The sequence below is a fragment of the Mycteria americana genome, chromosome 6, assembly GCF_035582795.1.
Source record: "Mycteria americana isolate JAX WOST 10 ecotype Jacksonville Zoo and Gardens chromosome 6, USCA_MyAme_1.0, whole genome shotgun sequence".
NCBI lineage: Eukaryota > Metazoa > Chordata > Aves > Ciconiiformes > Ciconiidae > Mycteria > Mycteria americana.
Window position 1 is genome coordinate 54,858,857 of NC_134370.1, and position 21,541 is coordinate 54,880,397.

Here is a 21,541-nt window from a genome sequence, read left to right on the forward strand (position 1 = left end):
TATTTATACTGGTTAGATAATACCAGTAAGTTCACAATCGGAACTCTTCTTTTTTCTTGCAGAATGGATTAATCATTACCTTTCCTGCTATGTTACTTTTTTTTTTTGCCTGGTAAAAATGAATAAAAAGTTCTTTTAAAAACCTTGATCAAAAACCTTGATCAAAAAGAAAAGCAAAAAGAGAAACCACAAAGTAAGGAACCAAAATATGGTTGAAAATTTCTCTCTGACCTAGATTGGGATTTAAGCCGTGCTACTATTGGCTGTCCAAAAACTTTTCAAGGGGAGGTTGTAAAAGAGAGTGAATGCTCGTGAGAATGCTGTGCTCTACCCTGTAAACAGAAGCTCCTATCTTGTCACTTCTGAGGGATTTCAGTGGCTAATGAGGAATCTTACCTTGGTGTAGTATGTGGAATTTGTATCTTCCGTCACAATACTCTTTTTGGACTAAATGCCTTGCTTTCTAGTGACCCACCCTATTTACAAAAGAGCAACGAGGCAGAAAAAATTAGGAACATTTAATGACATCTGCGTTGGTCCGGTAGCTCCCTATAATGCAGTATAGGCAAGCTGAGGCACTGAGTGACTATATGTCTCCAACATGTTTCGTTTAGAAGTGCATAGGTGCTACAATAGGAAGCGTTATAATATTATTTTCCATGGTCTTAAGACATTAAGTTTCTGAGTATCTCAAAGAATTGGGCCTCCTAGAGAAAAATATTACACTCTTAATCTCTTAAGCTTCTTGAATGTTTTTATCAGATGTGATACTGACTTGACTAACGTGCTGTCTGGTTGATTTACAAGCATTTTCTGTCATTTGACTCGACACCAAAACCTGAGTCCAATTATGGTAGATTGTTTTGGCATGTGTTGTACGTGCTCGACGTCTTGGTTTGTATCTGTCCTAAACTTTTTTCGCCTTGGTGGTAAATATGTTTAGGTCTGTCAGTACTGTTGCCTGCTGTGAATAGGACAGAGCTTTACAAGACTGGGCAAATGGGCCACTTCTGTTATCCCATCTCAGTGCTCTTCCTTGCCTCGAGCTAGGACGCGATGCATGTTCCCTGCAGCTGTAGTCACCTTACCACCACCAGTTTCATCCCTTAACCACCCAGTTCACCCCCACCACCCAATTTTAATCCTTAACTGCTTTTCCATGTCCTTTTACTCACCTTTACCTCTGCATTCAAATACCACTCTGCCTGTGGCTGATTCAGAAAATGCTGGCCACATAGCTGATGAATTATGAGACGACTGCATCCGTGCTGGTGCTGCATGAGCCAAGGTGAGCGCCGGGGCAGCAGCAGGCACGCTCTGCTGCAGGAGTGCTACAGGTCCTGCACTACAGGACCTGCCTGTAGCGCAGGTCTGCACTTGCATAGACAGCTGGGAGCTGCCTCTGGGAAGCCCCTGAAAATAGCCTGTGCATGGCTGCTTGAAAACCTTTGCTCTACACCACTGCACAACAAAGATATTATTCAGGACCTTAATTATCACAGCATGCTGAAGTATGTTTATTATGTCTGTGAGAGAATTCTTTCAGAATTATGTATACGGTAGAACTGAGGGAGGATGCTAGGGAGGCCAGTCATTACAGCAGGAATGAGATAAACCACTTCCTCTCTTCCAGGAAAATGAGAAATAAATAAAGAAATATGTTTATGAAAGCCATTTTTAGTTGCTTGTCCATAGCAGTTCTTTCTCTTATGCAGATGCAGGTCTCCCTCACAAAGTAGTATGCAAGTACCTTTCAGTTTAGTCTCATAACAGGTGTGAAGACATTAACACTATTTTTCAACTAACAAGAGGGCAATAACATGTCAGAGACAGAAACCCCTACTCATTTGTCCAGATCATGTTACCTTCCTTATAACAATTTTCTGTCTTTACAGGGTGGAGAACTGACACAAATATGTATATTTTACATTTGCTTTCTTCAGGTTTTATTCAATACTTTCTAGAAATCACATGATTTAACTCCATTAATAAGAACTGTGATGCTGAGTTAGACCAAAGGTCCTCCTCAGCTCCGTAATCAGATTCAAGCAGACGCTCTAAGAAAGTATAGAAGAACTGAGTACACAGGGGATGATTGCTCCCTTGGTAAATCCTTCCAGCTTTTGACAATTGGCAATTTAAAGTCACTGCTACACCTTGTAGTCATTTCAAATAGAAAAGGGGGCAACAGAAAATTTGAATTAAGTTTCTCCTTTCATTGTATTAAGAAAGAGGTTCTAAAGACATTTCTCAAATCTAACAAATATCTACATAGCATTTCCGCTGCTAGCTCCAGCCTGCCGGCGGCATTTACCCTGCCGGAACCTGCCTCTGGCGGCAATTTCCCTGCTGGTCAGGCCTGGGGTGGCAATATCCGTGACGGCCCCGGCTGGCCGGCGGCATTACCCCTGCCCGGGCGCGCCTGCCAGCGGCATTTCCGTCACGTGCAATGGAGCACTGGTTGAACCACGGAAAGAAATACGCTGTGATTGCTGTTTTCTACTGATCTCCCTCACCTGGGCCCTGCTGCCAGAATCATAATGGTAAGGATACTGGCAGTGCCATCCATAAATACCGACAGTTGTGGCACCTGAGGAAGAAAATGCAGACATCCTTCAAAAAGGGAAGTCCTACATAAGCAAGGAGCATAGAAAGAGCATAAACTCTGTCATATTAAATGTAGAGCCACAACACAGCCGACCAAAAAGATTTTAAGATTTTTCCAGGAATACGGAAGTAATAATAAAAACTTTTTCTAATTCCATCACCACAGGACTCCTGCAAGACAGTAAGTAAAGCGAGAGAGGCTGACAGTGTAGAAGAAGCATTCAAGGTGGCTAACTCCACAGCTAAAAAGCTAAAATAATTATTTGCCTTGCTAAAGAACCAAACATTAGGTCAGCTGAGTGTGAGGAACTGTCCTAAAATGAATTGTCAGTAGGAAAGACTTCAAGAGAAATTGGTAAGTTAAACAGTAACTAATTGCTGAAGCTGTGCAGTGTTTCTGCCAAGGGATTCAAATGTTCAGCTGCTGAAGTTCTAGTGCCAGTGGGTTGGTTTTTGCTGAACCCGATCCTAATGCCAGCAGAATAGAACACAGGAGGTGTACCACTGATCCACTCGTCTTTCAAAAAGAGTCCTTCAAGGGCGATGATGGGAACTACAAAACTGTCGATGTGACTTCTATGCCAGGAAAATTAGATGAACTGTTGTAAAGAATAAAATCAATAGACACGCAGATAAAGCTGATACTCTGTAGAAGCATCAAATGGATTCTGTTAAGGGAGGTTATGCCTCACAAATCTATTGGCATTTTTGAAGCCATCAAAATCATGTTGATGTTATTGTTCATGCTTGAGCGTGCGATCAGTGTAACCTTAGATTGCAAGACTAAGACCCTTGGGACCCTTACCCCAAGGCAGTCTGGACTGAACTATTTCTTCTCTTCACCTGGATTCAAGCAGAGCAGGAATTCACACAGTGTATATAACCTAACCATTTTTATAGTAATCTTCACTCCTATAGAAATAGCAAAGTAGAGAATAATACACGTAGCTCCCACAGTTTAAATCCCATGGGCAACAGTATATACTGTACTGAATTTTTAATAGCACGTTATTCAGAGTATCACATAAATTGTTATTACTGATGTAATAAAACCTAAACCAACGCAGCTGGAGAGACCAAGGCTATAAATACACCATATATTTTTTTGTATTGTAATAATATGGGCCAAATTATTTTAAAGTCTAAATCTGCTGATTTTAGTTGAATTAGATAAAGTCTGAATGCGTACATCTACTATAATTCATGTCCCTGGTCAAATGCCTTTGTCTAATTTATATTTATGTTTTCATACAGAAACCGCTGCATGGTCCTGAAAGTACATTCTCTGTTTTATGGATTGGTCCTGCTGCTTGGGAAATCAAAGAAAAAAAAAAATCATTTGAGGAAGATCTGAACACACTGTAATTCAGCATTCTAAGATTTTGAGTACGTAAAGAACCTATTTCTTCAGTTCTTGTGTTTTCTGGTCGTCCCTCTGTCTCTGCTGTAGTCCCTGGTGAAAAAGTGCTCATGGGGACAAAATTCTGCAATGTGCAGCTCAGGTCTAGCCGAGCCCACCTTGGAGGAGGGGCAGGGCACACAAGGTGACCCCTTGAGAATTTCCTTGTTCTTTCTGCTCTGTTTCTGTGATCTCAGCCTCCAGATAAAACATTTCAGTCCAGATCATGAATGTGAGATCAAAAACACACCGCATAGGTGTGCTTCAAGCTTTTTGCCAGTAATCTTTAAGGCCCAGTTCAAAGCTTGTTGAAGTCCACTGTTGCTGACGCTGATTTCAGGGAGAATTAAATTGGACTTTCTCTAAAGCAGAAACCAAAACTTTTCTTTGTTCTTGATTGGCAGGGCACACCATCAGGCCCCAGTGCATAACTGATGTCACTGCACGTATATGTATTATATATAGTTATATAATTGATGACAGTAAATTTTAAAATTTGTTGTAGAGACATGTCTGTGTATAACATAGGCCCTGAGAGTTTCCAAGCTGGTGTAATCTCTGCGACAGCCACGCTGGCATAGTGGGGCACAGATCACATTCCACACAAAGGGCTCCGTGACAGGACCGTCAGTGCTGGCAGAACGCGAAAGTGTTGGGGAAACGCTGTACAGATGGTTACGTGCACCATTGCTACCTGCCGCGCTAGGCTCTGCTTCCTTCTCAGTGTGCTGGGTACGGTTCTAGTATAAGCTTATCCGGCAGGTTACAGTATGGGCAGGTCTGACTTTCTGAATGCATCTGGAAAAAGACCGTTTCAGTACTAGAAGAATTTTGCTTTTAAGGAATGGATCAATTTAGTACAGACAGATCCTTTGTTGCAGCCAATTCCCTGCTTTTTTTTTTCTGCATATTCCCTTTTCTCGAACAGTTAATGTACCTGAGAAGTAAATGTAAGGGAAGATTATTGACAGCATGTTCTTTTTTAAAATAACTCTTTCCTTTTCCGAATTCTTTATAAAAAGCCCTCAAAGTGGAGATCAAAATTTTTAATTCAGCTTTGCTATTAAAAACAGAAGATATCTTGGAAAATATATCCATGCAGCATGAAGAAATCCTCCAAGTATATCCAATGGGCTTTGCAGTGATCTAAGCCCTGTGCTGTCTTAACTGGAACGGGATACTTTGTCAAAACCTTTCATCCTTCTACAGATTCCCTATAGCAATAGACACCCCGAGACTTATTATGGCTACCTGTAGGGTTGTGAAGAGCCAGAGATCTGAGCCTACCTAATTAATAAAAGAGATTTATCATGAAAGCCAAAGATAATGACAGATTTGACTCCGCTGACACACAAGGGCCAAGTAGCGTGTTTGGCAAACAAATCGGTGCAGCTAAATAAGGCAGCCGAGTCATGGTTCTGAGACCTAATACCATGAGGAAAGTGACAGTGTTTCCTGCATCTGGCTCGCCAACCCACCTACCTTCAGCTGTCTAACACTCGACGTGGCCCCCCAGGGATGCCATCCAGCCACGTTTTGTCTCTCTGTTGGAGAAGCATTTTCTGTAAGAGCTGCTGTCCCTGCTGCTTTGTCCCCTCTCTCCTGCAACAAGAGCATTTGTTTGTTTTGCCTCCATGCTCCAAACCCTCACCTCTTGTCCTTTAGTAGGTGCCAGTCTGCCTGTTCTTCATTCTTTTAATTCCCTTTCATTTAGAATGATTCACATTTGAATGTTTAAATCCTCTGTCTTTCCAGAAATATAAGCTTTGCTTCTGGGATTCCTTTTACATATTAAATATTAACAATATAGATGATAAATTTATCTCAGGCCCCTGTATAAGAATATTGGATTGCCAGGCCCAGTTCCTTCCGAACTCCCCAGTCAAGATTTTTTAATTAAAAAAAATCGTTCTGAGGTTCATAGCAGACCCTTTATAGGGTGTATTTAGGAGCAGATCCAGGCAGCAATCTTTTGTTGCTTCTGCGCGTTATCTATATTCATTAAGGTAATGAAGCTATTAATTGAATATGTAAGTTCAGGTAATTAAATATAAGACTTATTTCTTTAGTTTAAAGGGTAATAATAAAAAATTTAAACTTGCAAACTGGATCACACATTTAGTGATGATAAATGTGATCTGGAAAGTGCAATATTCCAATATGAATTAGTTAATTGCATCCATTCATTAGGTGATATACATTAGCAGAAGGTCAATCCGTTTGAGGCTCGACGTGTTTTACAAATAAGAAATTCAAACAGGTAAATTGAAGAGAAATTCAAAATAGAAAGGTTTTTTATATATTTAAATTCAGAATAGCATCCCTACAACCAAGAGCACGTTGCCTCTAACTTCCCAGTTAACGGCACACGTCCTTTACAGCACTTTCCCGAGGCGCTGCCACTCGCTGCCACGTATCCTCCGCGGGAGAAGGCGGCTGCTATTTTGCAGAGACGGGGCTGAACCAGCCCACGGCTGCGCGCTGCTGCGCGCCGCTGTGCACAGGCTGGTGCCCGGCCGAGGAGCAGCTGGACAGTCGCAGGAAGTCTTCGGGCTCAAGGAGGGGCACCTCGGGCTCACTCTGTAGCTGGCAAAACCAGCCTCCTGCACAACAGTCTAGCCAGCGACACGGTCAGCTGCCCACTTACTTAACCTAGAACACTAAGTTTTGAAACTGACCCAGTTATAAAGTGAGTCAAGCACTGATAGCCTTTCCAAGCGTGTTCTGCTTTATCGCTGTCACTGTCACCGAGTTATTTATTTGTAGCTTGCTTAAATCCTTAAATTTGAGTTTCAGTTTAGGATTGACTTTACCGTAGCAGCAATTTACAGTTCTACTGGGTATAAAATGGCCAGTATCACAGGTAAGAACACTGATCCTCATTTTTAGTAAAAATGATGTTAGATCAAGTTTTCTTCATTAGCCGTTCCTGGAGTTTCAGTAATAAAAATGGTTGTTCTTGATATCAACATTTATTTTATTTTTTACGTTAAAGATAATGTAGAAATAAGGAAAATAAAAGTAGATTTTCTTTTGTTTCTTTAGAACTTAGAATATATCCAGACTTATTCTTAAACAATTATTAATAAGATTTATAATACTAGGACAATTAATTCACTGGGATATTTGAAAAATTTCTGAAATAATATTTTATAGGATCATCACAGTATTGTGGGTGTTGCTTTACAGATAATATTGCTTACGTGTATAACAATATTTTTACTTTATGTGTATAAAATATCTTTGTCTGGAGCAAGGACTGATACCATCCTGCACACAATTCAAGGGCCATAATTCTTACGAGATTTCAAACAGGGAGCCTCTTTCAAATGATCAGGCTTAGAGACATTTAGAGAATTGATTCAATTAACCTAGAGGAAAAAAGTGCTATAATGTGTGATTTATGTTTGCACATAAATTAAAATACAAGTATCTCCTGAAGAGCATTTGCTGCCATCATGGTCAGTAATGAAAATAGCAGGCAATTAAAATAGGACACCTGAGGCTGAAGCTTTTACTGTATATATCAGAAAATGAAGTTGAGATTTCGTAAGTGGAAATCTGAGCAGAAAAATAACTTAGTGGGAGTTTCTTTTCGGTCCCTATTTTTCTTTCAAAAGTGATTCCTAAAGTACATAAGAAATAGGAAGGGACATTTACTGAGGCAGGAGGCAAAGGGTACAGAGGATTAGGCTCTCTCAGTCAAGACTGAATTTGTATGGGGAACCAGGGATATCCTTGCTAAATGGTAGCGGGGCAGCTGAGAGAAATATAAAAAAGAACTTATGGGTCAAATTGAAATAATTTTGGGGCAGGTTTTGAAGTTGATCTTGAAATGAACCACTGGAAGTGTCCGACAGAATAACGTGATTCAGTTCCTTCATGTGTATGGCAAAGTGCTTGGAGTCTGGAGCTCCAGCTCCAGAAGCATAAGAATTATTCACAGATTTGAAGTAGTAAGAACAAAGAGCTCTGTGTTGGGGTTGCCGTAGCCACTGTCCATTTCAGTGGTGTATCAGAATATGCTTTGGTACAGCTACTCTGCCCAAAAGAGGTATTTGAGATACAAATAGTTTCACCCCATGCTCTAGTTTTATCAGTTCCTTTAGGCGATGGGGACACAGTAGTACAGAGCAGAAAAACACCAGTACTCTGACTGAGCAGCCCATGACTAATGCCTTAATTATATCTGTATTGTCTTCAACATCACAGCTCTGTCTTTTGCACCACCTCTAGCTACCAAAGGTCCCGTTTCCAAATGGTGTTTGTATAAGCAACGTCTATGTCCTTGACTATAAATAATACCAATGGATTGGGGTGGGTGGAGAAATTGGGACTTGTAAATGAAACAAAGGTATTTCTTCAAATTATACATTCAGATTGATCTAAATATAAAAATAAAACTCTTCAGGAATGATTTTGATCTTGGCTATATACTAGCCTAAATTCTAACACTGAAGTAAGAAACAGAGTCACTTGGTTGTTCTTCATTTTTTTGACAGCCATTTCTTCACAAAGTATGAAGACAGTAATATCTTTGTCATTACAATCTGAAACAGAACATATTTGTTTCCTGATTTGCCGCCTAAGTAAGAGTTTAATTAAAACCCATTCATGTGAGAGAAAATAAGCCAGTCTGACTTAGTTGCCAGTTGATTTAGTATTGCCAATTCACAAAAAAATCCAGAAACTACAGGACTGCAGTAAGAATAAATGATTTCTCTGCCATATGTAGGTATTTAGGGACTGCAGAACTCGGGCTGAACCTGGGGTATTGTTTCTGTTCTTTCTCTTCTTGCAATTGTTGGACTCGCTTTTTTTCTTTCACAAATTAATCATTTTACTTCTGTATTCATTGTTATTACTGAGTTATTGTCCTAATGTCCAAGGCAATAAGGGTAGAAATCCCTTCCACAAAGAAATTGCGTTAAATATTAAATATTCACTTGCATGATTTGAAGCCATGGCTCAATTTGCTGTCATAAAGTGGCCAGTGTAGTGCTGAACCATCGAAGCAGCTCACCAAGCTGGATTCATCAGTGCGTCCAACACAGCATTACAGACCTCGCTCCTAATTCTGAGCGGCAAAGCTACTGTTGTACTTGATGAGAACTCGCTTGTGGTCTTGGCCCTAAGGCCGACGTCGTTGTCGTCCCAGATGGTAGAAGAGGAACTGCAGTTGGGCCCTTGCCGTCGGGAAGAGCAACGGCCATGTCTGCCATGTTCTTCTGGGGAGCCCTCTGAAGCTGGCTGTAGGCCAGGAGCCTGCAGCGTGGTCAGGGCAGTGCCGTTCTCCAGCTGGGGAATGCCAACACGGCGTAGGTAGCAGTTAGTCTAAAGGCGGTCAGCTCCCAGTGCTTTTGCTAACCGCACTGCTTTTAGATGTAAGAGCAATGTGGTTTGTACGACGAGTAGTTGATGGAGGTTGCTTAAGCAGCTCCAGATTATGTGGGTTTGAACTGCATCTCCACAGGCACTGGCATCCCTTCTCACCAAAATCTCCTGAACTTTATTGACTTGATTTAATAATGAAACTGTTACACAATTTCCTCATTCCTGAAACTTGTTTAAATGCAGTCCCCTTTTGAAGGAGCACATCCCCACTCTGACTTATTTTAAAACAGCTTTTAGAAGGTGTCATCCTTGTGATGAAGTGTTAGGTCTGTGTTGCCAGTGTGCAATTAAAAATTGAATTTCTGACGTTTAAAAGTCTCACTCATCCCAAGTGTCACAGTTTGACAGCTCTGCGTGTCACATTACAGCACTGTATTACGGCTCCATTTCCTCTGTCGGGGGGGAAAAAAAAAGATGAAAAATGAGAGAAAGCAAAATCTGCAGTCTCCTTCTTCATTATTGAGCTGGAAATTTACAGAAATATGCATGTTAACCCTGAAATGACTTAAATGGCACTCTGTATCTTGTGCTGCCTGTCTGTGCAGAAGCAACCTCTGTCCCGTGCTCCTGTACAAACACTAAGAGAATGCTAGGACAGTCTTTTCAATTGTCTGCAAACTTGTAAAACATGGAGCAAGGAATATCTATGGAATCAACAAACGGATAATGTAACAAAATCAAAACATGGCCAGATCCCGTTGTTTATTCTTGACTAGGTCGATAAAAAGGTCACATGGTATATTTCTTGCTGCTTTGTTTTGCCAGCTTTAGACAGCTGTAGGCTTTGGTGTCCTTTCTCTGTTTATCTATCTGCAATGTCATAACTTCAAAACATGACACCTGATCAGTTTCAAAATGTTGGGAGTGTTTGCATCAGTAAGCAGAACTTTATTGATTTTGCCCAAGGTAACAAAAATGGTCTGGGCTTCTGTTTTCTGCCTAGACGTTTTGACCAGAGAGAGTGTAGGGCTTTGACCATAAATTTCTCATGTCCACCAGCCCAGTCAGGGCGCAAGCTCAAGCCATCTGCTGTTTCAGCCAGCAAGCTAGGACAGATGTCCACCGCACGCGCGTTGCTTGCTGCACACGTGATGAGTTTGAGATAGTGAGTAGTGGCATCTGGCTCTATTTGGCTGCTGGCTTCCCAGAAACCCACTGTGTGGCATGCCCAACCTCTTGCATGACGTGGCCTCCCACTAAGAGGGCCCCCCCCAAAAATAATAGCTGGGAACAGGTGGCTCTTGCTCGAACAAATTATTCTGCCCTTTAGGCCTCTTGCTTTTGCAAAGAACTTCCAAGAAAGAGAAAGCCACAGCTGGGCTGCAGGACTTGCCCTGGCAGTGAGCACCTGCTCCTCCTGGTCGCTTTCTTTCCTGAGAGGAATTTGGAAACGGAGGTGCACCTGGGTGCCCTCGCTGCACGAGTTCCAAGGCTCTGGGCTTCCACACAGGCTGCCCACGCCTGCAGCAGCTGCAGTGCCCATGGCCGGGCACGGCCAGCGGCGGGAGGGGCTGCAGGGGCAGTGCCCCCAGCACTGGAAGGTGGGAGGCTGTTGTACAGGGAGGAGGAAAGGCAGGACGGCGCAGCCCATAGCCAGAGGGAGAAGGGAGTAAGTATGGGACCCTGCGAGGGGAAGCAAGGAAAGGTGTACGGCGCTTTTCCAGGAAGGCAGAAGGAGAAACCCTGGACGCGCAAGAACCCCACTTTGCGGAGACGGCCCCCGCAGAGCGAGGGGAAGGGCGCTCCCAGCCCCGCGGCAGCGCAGGCCTGCGGGAGCGGGACAAGGAGCGCACCCGGCATCGCCGGCCTGCAGGGGAGCGGGGACCCGGGCGCCAGACGGGGGCTGAGCTCCGCAGCGCTGCCGCGGGAGGCGGGGACGGCGCTGCCCAGCCCGGGGCCCCGCGCGGGGAGGCGCTGTGGGACGTGGGAGCCAGGTGAGGGCCGGCGTGGCGCGGGGCGGGCCGCGGGCGCGAGGCGAGGGCGGCGGGGGCCCCCTGCCGTAGCGGCGGGCGGCGGCGGGCGCGCGGCCGGCAGGGGGCAGCAGGCGGACGGGGATGGCGCGGGCGGCGCGGCAGGTGGGGTCGGCGCGGGGCCGTTCTCCGCGCACCCGTCACTGTCACCGGGGACGCGCAGCCACTTCGCTGTCAGTCGCCGCAAAAAATACAAGCGAGGCGGCCCGGGGAGCAGCGGGCACGCTGCGAGCAAAGCTGGCGGGGACGGGCGCTCCGCAGAGCGCCCGGCGGCTGCGAGGCAGCGCGCGTCCGGTGGCGGGAGCGGGAGCGGGGCAGGGCAGGGCAGCAGCGCAGCCGCCAGGTGCTGCGCGGGGCCCCTGGCCAGCAGAGCGGGCAGCGCGGGGAAAGTAGCGGGCGGCGGCAGATGGCCGGGGAGCGGCGACAGACACGCTGCCCCGGAGGCGGAGGCTTCGCCCTGCCGGCCCAGCGGCAGCGCTGCGGGGCGGCCCCGTGCCCTCACCGCGCCTCGGCCCGGGACCCGTGAGGGGCCGCCTGCCCTGCTGTGCCTGGCCGCCCCCGCCCCGCCGGCCGCGCGGCGGCTCCGCGCCCGAGGGGGAGCCGGCCGCCCGGGGCCGCGCTGTGAGGCAATGCCGCTGGCGGGTCGCCGTCCCCCCGCCAGGGTCCCCCCGCCCCGCCAGGGCTTCCCGAGTGCGGCCCAGCCTCCCCCCGGCGCTGCCCCCCCCGCCCCCCGCCCCGCCGCGTCCGGGGCTCCCCAGGCGGTGGCGGGCCGGGGCTGCCAGGGCTCCCCGCGGGATGCCCCGGGCGGGGCGGCGCGGCGCGGGGCCGGGGCTGGCCTCTCTCGGACGCGGCGCCTCCCCGCCGGCCCCCGCCCGGCGCGGGGGAGACGAGGGGGAACGCGGCAGTTTTGGCGACCCCCGCTCCCCCGCCGGCGCCGACCGGGTTCCCCAGTCCCGCTCCTCGGGCGGGAGGCAGCGACCCGCGCCCGGGAGCTCCGTCCTCCCGCGGGGTGGCAGGGGGAATCCCCGGCGCCCGGGACGGGACGCGGGGGCCGGGGGGGCCCGGCGGAGGCCTGCGGGGCGCCGCGGCTGCGCCGCGCGAGTGAGCGGGGCTGTGCCGCTATCGCCCTAGGTAGGATGGACCTGCCCCCCTGCCTCTGCCCCCATGTCCAATAAGAAGAGACCCGGCTTGACACCTGCCTATATACAGAGGACGAGAGCAACATCTTCAGCGCCGGTCTTTGGAGGGGGGGGAGCCAACCCAAAACACAACACAACACCAGGTCAGAGCGGGGGGCTCGGTGGTACTATAAAACCCCCCCAAGACTATGACTTCCAGTAAAATTGAGATGCCAGGGGAGGTGAAGGCAGATCCCGCAGCTCTGATGGCATCTCTGCATCTGCTGCCTTCTCCCACTCTCAACCTTGAAATCAAATACACCAAGGTAAGTTGTGTTCGTTTGTTCTGGCAGGGAAATTCCTGGCTGGGAAATTCCTGGCTTCCCCTCCAAAGGAGGGATTTTGCTTAAAATCAGTTTCATTCTGCCCTGACCAACTTGAGTGTAGAGATAAAAAAAAACCTACTAAAAGACTGCCTTGAATCTGTAATAAAGGAAACAGATTTTTACCCTGTAATCATCTGAAAAACCGCAGGATAATAGAAAAGCAAATTAGATCTGTTGGGACTGGCTTTGCCACTTAACTTCTCTTTAAACGTAGTATTTTCTACAGAGCTGTTGGGGTTTATTTTCAGTGCAAAATCAGTAGTTCTCGAATATATTTCAGTTGCTTTTGATGTACTTCAGAGGAAGTTACTATACATACCTGTATATCTCAATCAGAAAATAAAAATGTTTTCTTTCTTGAATTACCCTGTGTTCCCAAGGGACTCTTTTACAATTCCTGGAGGACTCTTAATACTACCAGGTTGTTACAGCACTGGAACAGGTCTCTCTGCTAACTTCCGTGATACTTGAATACACTCTTGAACAACATTGCAAGAGGGCATATTTTTTTCCTACTAACCTTTAAGACTAATTTTCATAAAGAGAGGGTTAAGAACAAACCCATTGGGTCAATGTAGAAAAATCTGCTGTTTTTCTATGGTGTATAATGGGACTAAATTGTTTTTGTCGATTAAAATGGGCTTTAAGAACAGTAATTTGTTTGTAAATGCAATTTGAATTTTTACATTCGTTTATATATTTTGAATCTTTGCATCTTTAGTATCTTTAGTTAAAGAATGTTTTCATTTCTGTTGGAGACGTTTCAAATGTATTGTATAAACAGATTACAATGTGTCAGACTTTGTTTCTAATTATTGAGTAACTTAATAGGAAAATAAGCACATCAGCACTGGAAAGAGGTGATAACATTTTTATCTACTGGAAATACAACTTCAGGAGCTTTAAAGCTGATAGGAAACTCATTTTGGCCGATGCAGTGTAATTTTTTCCTCCATATCATCACTTTAAAAGCTTTTCATCTTTTCTCTTTTTTAAGTGGGTGCCAAAACTAATTTGTCCTCTAATTTGTTACAGCAATTCCATGTTCTAGAAGAATGTTTCAGAGGAAAGTCAACTATCATAGATTTCATTACATTTTAATGCAAACTGCAATATGCAAATTAAAAGATGCATATGGTTTCTTGCATATAATTTCTTTGAAAAGAGGTTAAATAAATAAGGAATGTAGTTATTTGATGTTGTGTGGTGTTACACTTTGGGAGCAATCGTACTGTGCAAATAGTATTTGGCATGAATTTTGTTTATTGCCGGTTTCAGTGTAAAATATGCTTCCGGAGTGTTCGGTGGCTAATGCTTGGGAGTAGTATCACAGCCAGTTTGCATACTTGTGTTTCTCTGTTCTAAAACTAGAGAATTGGTTCTCAAAATCTTTGAAAAAGGTAACAGTCATCAGCAATCATATCTTCCTATCTGTGAGGACATAAGCTGGATAGTAACCTTTAATAATTCAGAATATATAGTGCCATCATCTCAGATATATGTAAGATGTTACACATTTTATACTAATGGAACAAGTAAAAGAAAGTTATTTTACTTCAATATGAAGCCAAAAACAATGGCAACATGTTTCTTCTAAGCTTGGTTTTGAGATATCAGGTAACTCCTGGTTACTTTTGAGAGAAATTTGGTTTAGGACAGGTATCGAATATTTCACTTGGCATATCCTCTGTCTCTGTTTTTCTGTCTGTCTCGCTCTTCCCTCCTTTTTCTCTTTCTCTGCAGGAAATACAAGTGATTTATAGATAATTGGAGTCTTCAGCTTGGAGTCTTGTCTTGGGCAGGACTTTTATCCAGGATCCACTTTCCCACCTATTACAAAGAAAAACAATCAAAAATGAAATAATGGATTGTAACTTGATTCTTTCTTTTGGGGGAGTGGTCACTTCATGTCTTAAATGACAAACAACTTCCATAAACAATAAATAACATTAGACTAAAGCACTTTAGCAAAAAAAACCCCAACAACCCCAAACCTTGTAAAATCAGACATCTGTAAGCATTCCTATCAGCTTCTCTCCTGCTTGTTAGCTGAGAATTTTAAATACACAACCAGGACACAGAATTCTTGAACTCTTTATTACAGCTGTCTCTGAATGTAAAACCGTAACCATTTGGGAGTTAATTCTTTATGAAAAATAGAGGTACCTGTGAACATTTAAACTAAGTGAAGTAATTTTAAAATATGTTTTGCCAATTAAATCCCATTTCTGGAATTCTAAAATTGGGAAATAGACAGTTTTGTTGGGATAGAACATGTTAAAATTCCAGGAATCCCTGAATGAGATTTGTTAAAGATTGGTAATATGTATCGGTAAAAAGTAAATTTATTATTCATTAATCTTTAAAACACTACATTATCCTTGGAATTACTATGAAAGCTCCTTCCAAGAACATAGATAAAAGAAATACTACCCATGTAATTTTCATGTATTCAATTATTTAGCAGAATTATTGAATCTTGTGAAATATCCCTCTGGTAGGTTTACTGAAGTGAGCAGAAAACTGCGTGTTAAGTCCTTCTGATCTGTACACCTGATGTAGCACACAGAGGCAACGTAGTTTTTCATTGGTCAGAAAGAATATATTTAATTAGTGATGAAAATTACATGATGCCATGTTTTTATGTAAGATGTGCAGCAGTATCTATTGTGACTTCAATATTGGGAGTCAGCCTATGCTTCTTTGAAAAAACAGCCATTAGAAATATTTTTCCCAGCTTTTTAATACCTTGGCATGGTCTCTGTGAAAAGTGTTTTAGATGCACGTAATAAGAATTGGTGAATAGGATGTGAACCAGACACGAAGATGAGTGTTCAAGCACATAGGGTTAAGTTTTTCTGTGCAGCTGGCAAGTACTAAAACTGCTACATGCAAGATTATCTCTCTTTTCATTGTGATGACTCTTTAATTCTCTGCTTCTTAACACCAACATTTGGGAGGGACTGCATCTGCAGAACAGGGAATCTTCCAGTATTGCATGGAATTAGGTTATTCTACAGCCCTGTGGCACAGCAAGCTCTCCTCAGACTTGTCAGGAGCGTGTTGGCAGTGCTATGCTCCATATGTAAGGGTGCACGTAGGTAGGAAGGGGATCCAGCCCTCTCCCTGGCAACAAGTCATACTTCTACAAATGTCAGCTTTAGGCCAGAAGCTCTCCCAGAATGGGCTGCTCCAGAAATATCAGATGTGTGAGACAAGCCGTAGCATGATGTCCAGTAAGGACACGTTATTAGCATGTTTTGTCCAGGAAGCACACCCCTGAGTTGATGGCTCTGAGAACCTGATAGCTCCTGAGGGTGATCAGAGGGTTCTCAGCTTAGTATTATATTGATGCCTCCCTCTTTCATGCGCTTACAGAACTCCATTCTCCCAAGACTTGAGCGTCTCCCACGTATCTGAAGGTAGACGTGGAATCGGCCCAATGGATTGAGCCCTTCGCAGCGTTTTCCTCCTGCTATCTCCATTTGAGGGGCTAAAGGTGTTTCTGCAGGATGTGGCTATCCTTCCTTTGTTATAGTATAATCAAATCTGCTTTACAAAGTATTTTTGTAGTGGTTTTAGTAAGTCACATTGACTTTAAAAGACAGCTGGGTATAGAATGAGGACCCTAGGGTTCTGTCCTGTCCTAGCTCTGTCACTACATGTAACTGAGTGAGTGAACAAACGTTCTCAGTTTGCATCGTGTTGGGGACACTAATCCAGCTGGATGTTTTACGTTTTGTTTCTTGCTTTCCAACTGATTTAAGTCGAGAAAGAGTTGAAGAACTGTAGCATAAGGAAAAGTTGAAGAATTGTGGTTTTGAGAACTTTTTATAAAGAGGTGCTCTAAAGGGGGGGAAGTTACAGCGCTGTGGCAGTGAAGAGGTACAGAAATGTTTCTGTAGCAATCGCCTGTGAATTGGCTGACAACCATACTTGTTTGTCCTCTATAAAAGGGTTTGCCTCAATGCTTACACCATAGGCTAAAATCAGGTCAGTTTCTAAACCCAGATCAGGTAAACTACCCAACACTGCAACAGAAAACTCTATACAGCAGTTTGTATTAAGTGGGGGCAAACTGCTTCTGGGTAAAGAACTAATGTTTCAAATTCTCATATGATAAGCATTTGGGTTTGAAGTGTTTTGTTACTAAGTTTCTGTATTTTCATTCCCATTGTGCTTTCTTGGCATTGCCCAGAAATGAACGCTGCAGAACACTATTATAAATTCTTTTCACCAAAATTTCCAGCATGTGTTTTCCAGATAAAATTCTAGACTGACATTAAGAGAGGAGGCAGGAAATCTATTTTATTTACAGTAATATGCAGAATCTTTGTCATTTTTTGAACTGAAGACAAGCTTTGGCAAAACTCAGGGAATTGATGAATACATGCTATTTACCACCTGTCTTTCCCTGAATGAGCTCACTACTTCAATGCCTTTTGAAGTCAGATTCAGTGACTGATACTTGAAGAAATCAGCTAGCCTTTTGGGTCAGCTCAGTGAGCGCTGTCCAGTTGCAAAAGATGGGGCACAGAAAATCAGAGATGTTTGCTTGAAGAGTAGATAAATAGAACAGCTACTTTTCCCCTTTGTGGAACACTTCAGCAGCTGATGCTGACACTAGATATGTCCCTCTGTATCATCATCATCTGTATTTTCTATGTCCCTCTGTATCGTCATCATACATGAAGTTTTAGGGTATATACTGTATTTAGTTTTACTGTTGTTTAAATCTACAGTTTAAATTCTCTTCTAGTGTGTTCATACTTTGTGGTTAGCATTACAAACCATCAACCCATATAGCAATTGCAAACTATTTCTGCACTTCTTTCCAATTACCAGCCTGCATGTAGGATTCTTTCTTTCCTCCCAAACCTTTAAGGTCTTCTGCACAAACCCAATTTACCCAGGTTTTGCATGAGGGATCAAGAAACAATTGTAGTCTTATGCATATCCAGTCGCCTGCCTTTGCTTACTCCAATACAGCTGCTATAACCATGTTAATCAAAGAGCATTAAAAATACAGAAACTACCAGGCTGAAACTGGCAACAACTAGATAACTACTGCAGATAACTGCTGTATTACTGAGTAGGTAACTATTGTAGCATTGACCTCTTACCGTGCTGAATTTTTAGGAAAAGACTGAATCTTTAGGGAAAATGCAAACTGGTTTAATGCATCAAGCTGTACAATACTATGTTGCTGGCTAGAGGGAAATGTTCTTCTCTTTGTCCAGTCTCTAAGGTCAGATGATACACTGAAAGACAAGAGCTATCCAATTAGTGTTTTTCTCATCTTTGCAAAAATGTACGATTTCAAGTATTTCAATACAAAAGATGCAAATATTTATTTGCACACCAAACCCAGAAGGTCAGTAATAATCAGAGCATGTGCCTGAGATGAAGACCAGCCAAATTCATACCTCCGCTCTGAAGCAAACAAAGCAGAAACCTGAATATGGATCCCTACTTCTGATGGTGGATAGGTCCCAATTTTGGATGCTATCCACCTTTGGCTATCCTTGGAAAAAGTCTCACATTCTCTCCTGTTGGGTAATTCACTGGTACGTATTTATGGGGCCTGAGAGCTATCAACTTGATAGCCCATTGGGCAGGACACACATGCAGGAAAAGTAGGATTCAGGTCTTTGCTCCAAGAATACTCATGATGTCGGACAGAGCAAGGATTTGATCCAAGATTTATGGCTGTCTAGGCATTGACCCTAACTACTGTACTATTGAGTTGGAGTAATGTGTCTTGAACACATACTTTTCATTCTGACAAAAATTCCCTCTTTATTTCTCCATTCCATTCTGTCCTTCAGGAACATTTCCCACAGGAGTTCACCAATCCTGGTACATTAAATTTAAATTAAATTTTATTAAATTTCTGTCTTGATGGATCTGCATTTTCTGATAAAAAAATCCCAACGGTCCAAAAATTCTTGATGATCTCTGCTCAGCTTGTCCGTCTCCCTGTTCATGCAGAATTGTTCCCCACAGACCTTAACGGGCTCTGCCAGTTCGAAGTTATTCACTGCCATAAACTGCTTTGTTCCTGGGAGCACCACACAATGGAACCACTGTATCCATTTGTCTTCCCTTCTTTACAATGCACATTAACAGTTGCCTTCAATAAGCTGTCCATAGACACTGCAAGTCATTGGAACATACCAGCATCTAAAAGTAATTGGAACCCTTCCTTCCAACAGGCTTTGCTTTGCATTTACTACCTTTGGCAAATTTCATCTACCCTTGAGTTGCCCAAATGCCTTTCAACTTCAGCCCTAGTGATATTTTCTTCAGTACTCTGATTAGTCTGAATATTTTTATCTGCAAACTATGTATCTTACTATTAATGATCTGCAAAAGCAGGTGAACCTAGATATCGATTGCTAGTCACAGTAATGAAGGGGCACCTTGCTATTAACCTCTTTCCAGGGAGAATTATCCATTTATTTCCAGTCTTTTTATCTTATCTCTTAACCACTTTTTAATCCATGGCAGGACTTTATCTTTCACCATATGGTTACTAACTTTCCTTAATAGCCCCTTGCTAAGGACTTTATCATCAAAAGCCTTTTTAAAATCTAAATAAATTATATCCACTGATTCATCTCAGCTCTTCATTTGACTAACTATCTTCCAAGGAATCTCGCAGGTTTACAGAGATAAATGACAAAAGATGAGTTCAATGGTCCATATCATAAATTCTTAGTCTGATCCTGCATAAAGTCACATTTTTTCTTTTACAGTTTTGCAGCTATCTTTCCTAAGACTGAACTGTAACATTTCGCTATTTATTTTTTGCAAATTGTTTAATTCTCTCCACTTCTAAAAAATACAACTTGTTATGTTTGTTTTTTTAAAGAGTAGAACTCACTATCTGAAACAAGTAACCAAAACATCAACTTTAGTTCAGCTGAAAGAAATGAGAGCAAAAAATACATTTATACAAATACAACATTATAAGGAAGCTATGTAAATATAATATAAGCACAGATGTGTAAAGGTTCAAAAAAATCTTCAGAAAGTTGCAGTTCTGTGCAGTCCTCTAGTGAGGAATCCTCAAACAAGTGCTAGCATCCCTACTCAAGCACAAATAAGTGCATAAATAGCTATGTGAAGACTTACTACTAAGTATTATATGGAGAAAGATGAAGTCTAAAAAATTATTGCCATCTATGGGCCCAATCATTCATTACTTTTGTGTGTACTCAAATGAATAGAGGAATTCCTGTTCAGACTGCATACACCTAATTGGTTTTTCTCCAAAATACAAGTTCCACATTTCAGAATTTGTCTAAAAACATATTCCTTCTGACCAGCATTTTCTGTTACTTTGTGACATGAATGCATCACATCAATTTTAAGTTATGCAGTGTAACTAAGCTTTAAATATAGGAGCACTTCATTACTAAAAGTACGATACGTGAAGCCACATCAAAGCGTTGCTGCAATAGCATTGCTGAAATAGTCTCCAACTGACAAAAGAAAAAAAGGACTTCATTCTTGTTCACTTGAAGTCAGTTCCTTTCCCAGAGAGCCTAGTGAACTAGATTTTTACCTTATGACTTGAAACATAATACATTCCAGCTTTGTTGGACTGAAGTGGGAAAATACTTCAGAGCGGAGAACCATCCACATCAAATTCTGTGACCCAAATGAAAATGTTTAAGCTCAGCTCAATCTCAGTTGACCTCAGCTGGAGGTTAAAACACAGGGACCTCACTGACCACTAGAGTATATAGACCTTAATCTGTGAGGGATTCATAGGTAATGAAGACTTTGAATTGAACTCAGAATCTAAAGGGATGCTGGTGAGACAGCTGTGGAGGGGCCTACAGCAGGTGTTGTGGTTAGAGAAAGGATATACTTTGCTAATTTCCATGTGGATTTCCAGTATGCCCCCTATTTAAAATCAGTGACTTACAAAAATGCATTTGGAAAGTCACAAAGATGTAGGAAGTGTTGTGCAGAAGAACAGGCTGCAGCCTCTTTGCTGAACTTGGATGGGAAGAGGATGCCAGGGAGACACTGTCCTCTTACCATGCTCTGGTCATCTCGCAGTGACTACACAAAATCCTTCAGTTTTAACTCAGAAACTATCAGGAAGTGCCTTTCCCTACAGGAATTCCAAACACATGTATTTACACAGGTAAAGGCTTCACTCTAAAGTGAAACTGATTTATTTCCAAAGCAGAGCTATTTACTATTTCAGGTAAATACAGGTATTAGTTGACTGTCCTATAAAAGCTGATCTTATCCTCTTGTGAATAGGTCAGCATGCCTTAAATTTGGCCTTAAGTGACTAGAGCTGGTCAGAACCTCAGGTCTACATTTCATCTGAAATATGATCTCTCCAATTGGAAGGTCCTTCCAGGTCTGTGCTGTGGCATTGTGTTCTTATGCTTCAGTGGGAAAAACACCATCACCATCATCATCACCCCCACCACCACCCTGGTATATCCTTAGCGGCTTTTGTGCAATTCCTGATGCCTCAGCTTTTGAAACCTGGAAGAACTGAGATGCATTAGCATTTGGGATTTCTTTCAGGAACTTTATTTCAACTCTTTGCAGCACAATTGGGGCTGAGGCACCCTTGTCTTAGACATGGCCTCTAAATGATCTTCAGTGTATTGCTGGTGTTAGAGTGTTAGTAAA

General features: G+C 43.0%; 1 protein-coding gene across 1 annotated transcript in view; it reads left to right on the forward strand.

Moving 5' to 3' along the window:
* The window catches only part of ALDH1A2 (aldehyde dehydrogenase 1 family member A2), a 211,105-nt gene that overhangs the window by 142,430 nt on the left and 47,134 nt on the right, over window positions 1–21,541 (forward strand). Inside the window, exon 2 of the mRNA XM_075505906.1 lies at window positions 9,165–9,281. Within this exon, the coding sequence (XP_075362021.1) occupies window positions 9,165–9,281 (117 nt within the window). The remainder of the gene's footprint in view (window positions 1–9,164; window positions 9,282–21,541) is intronic.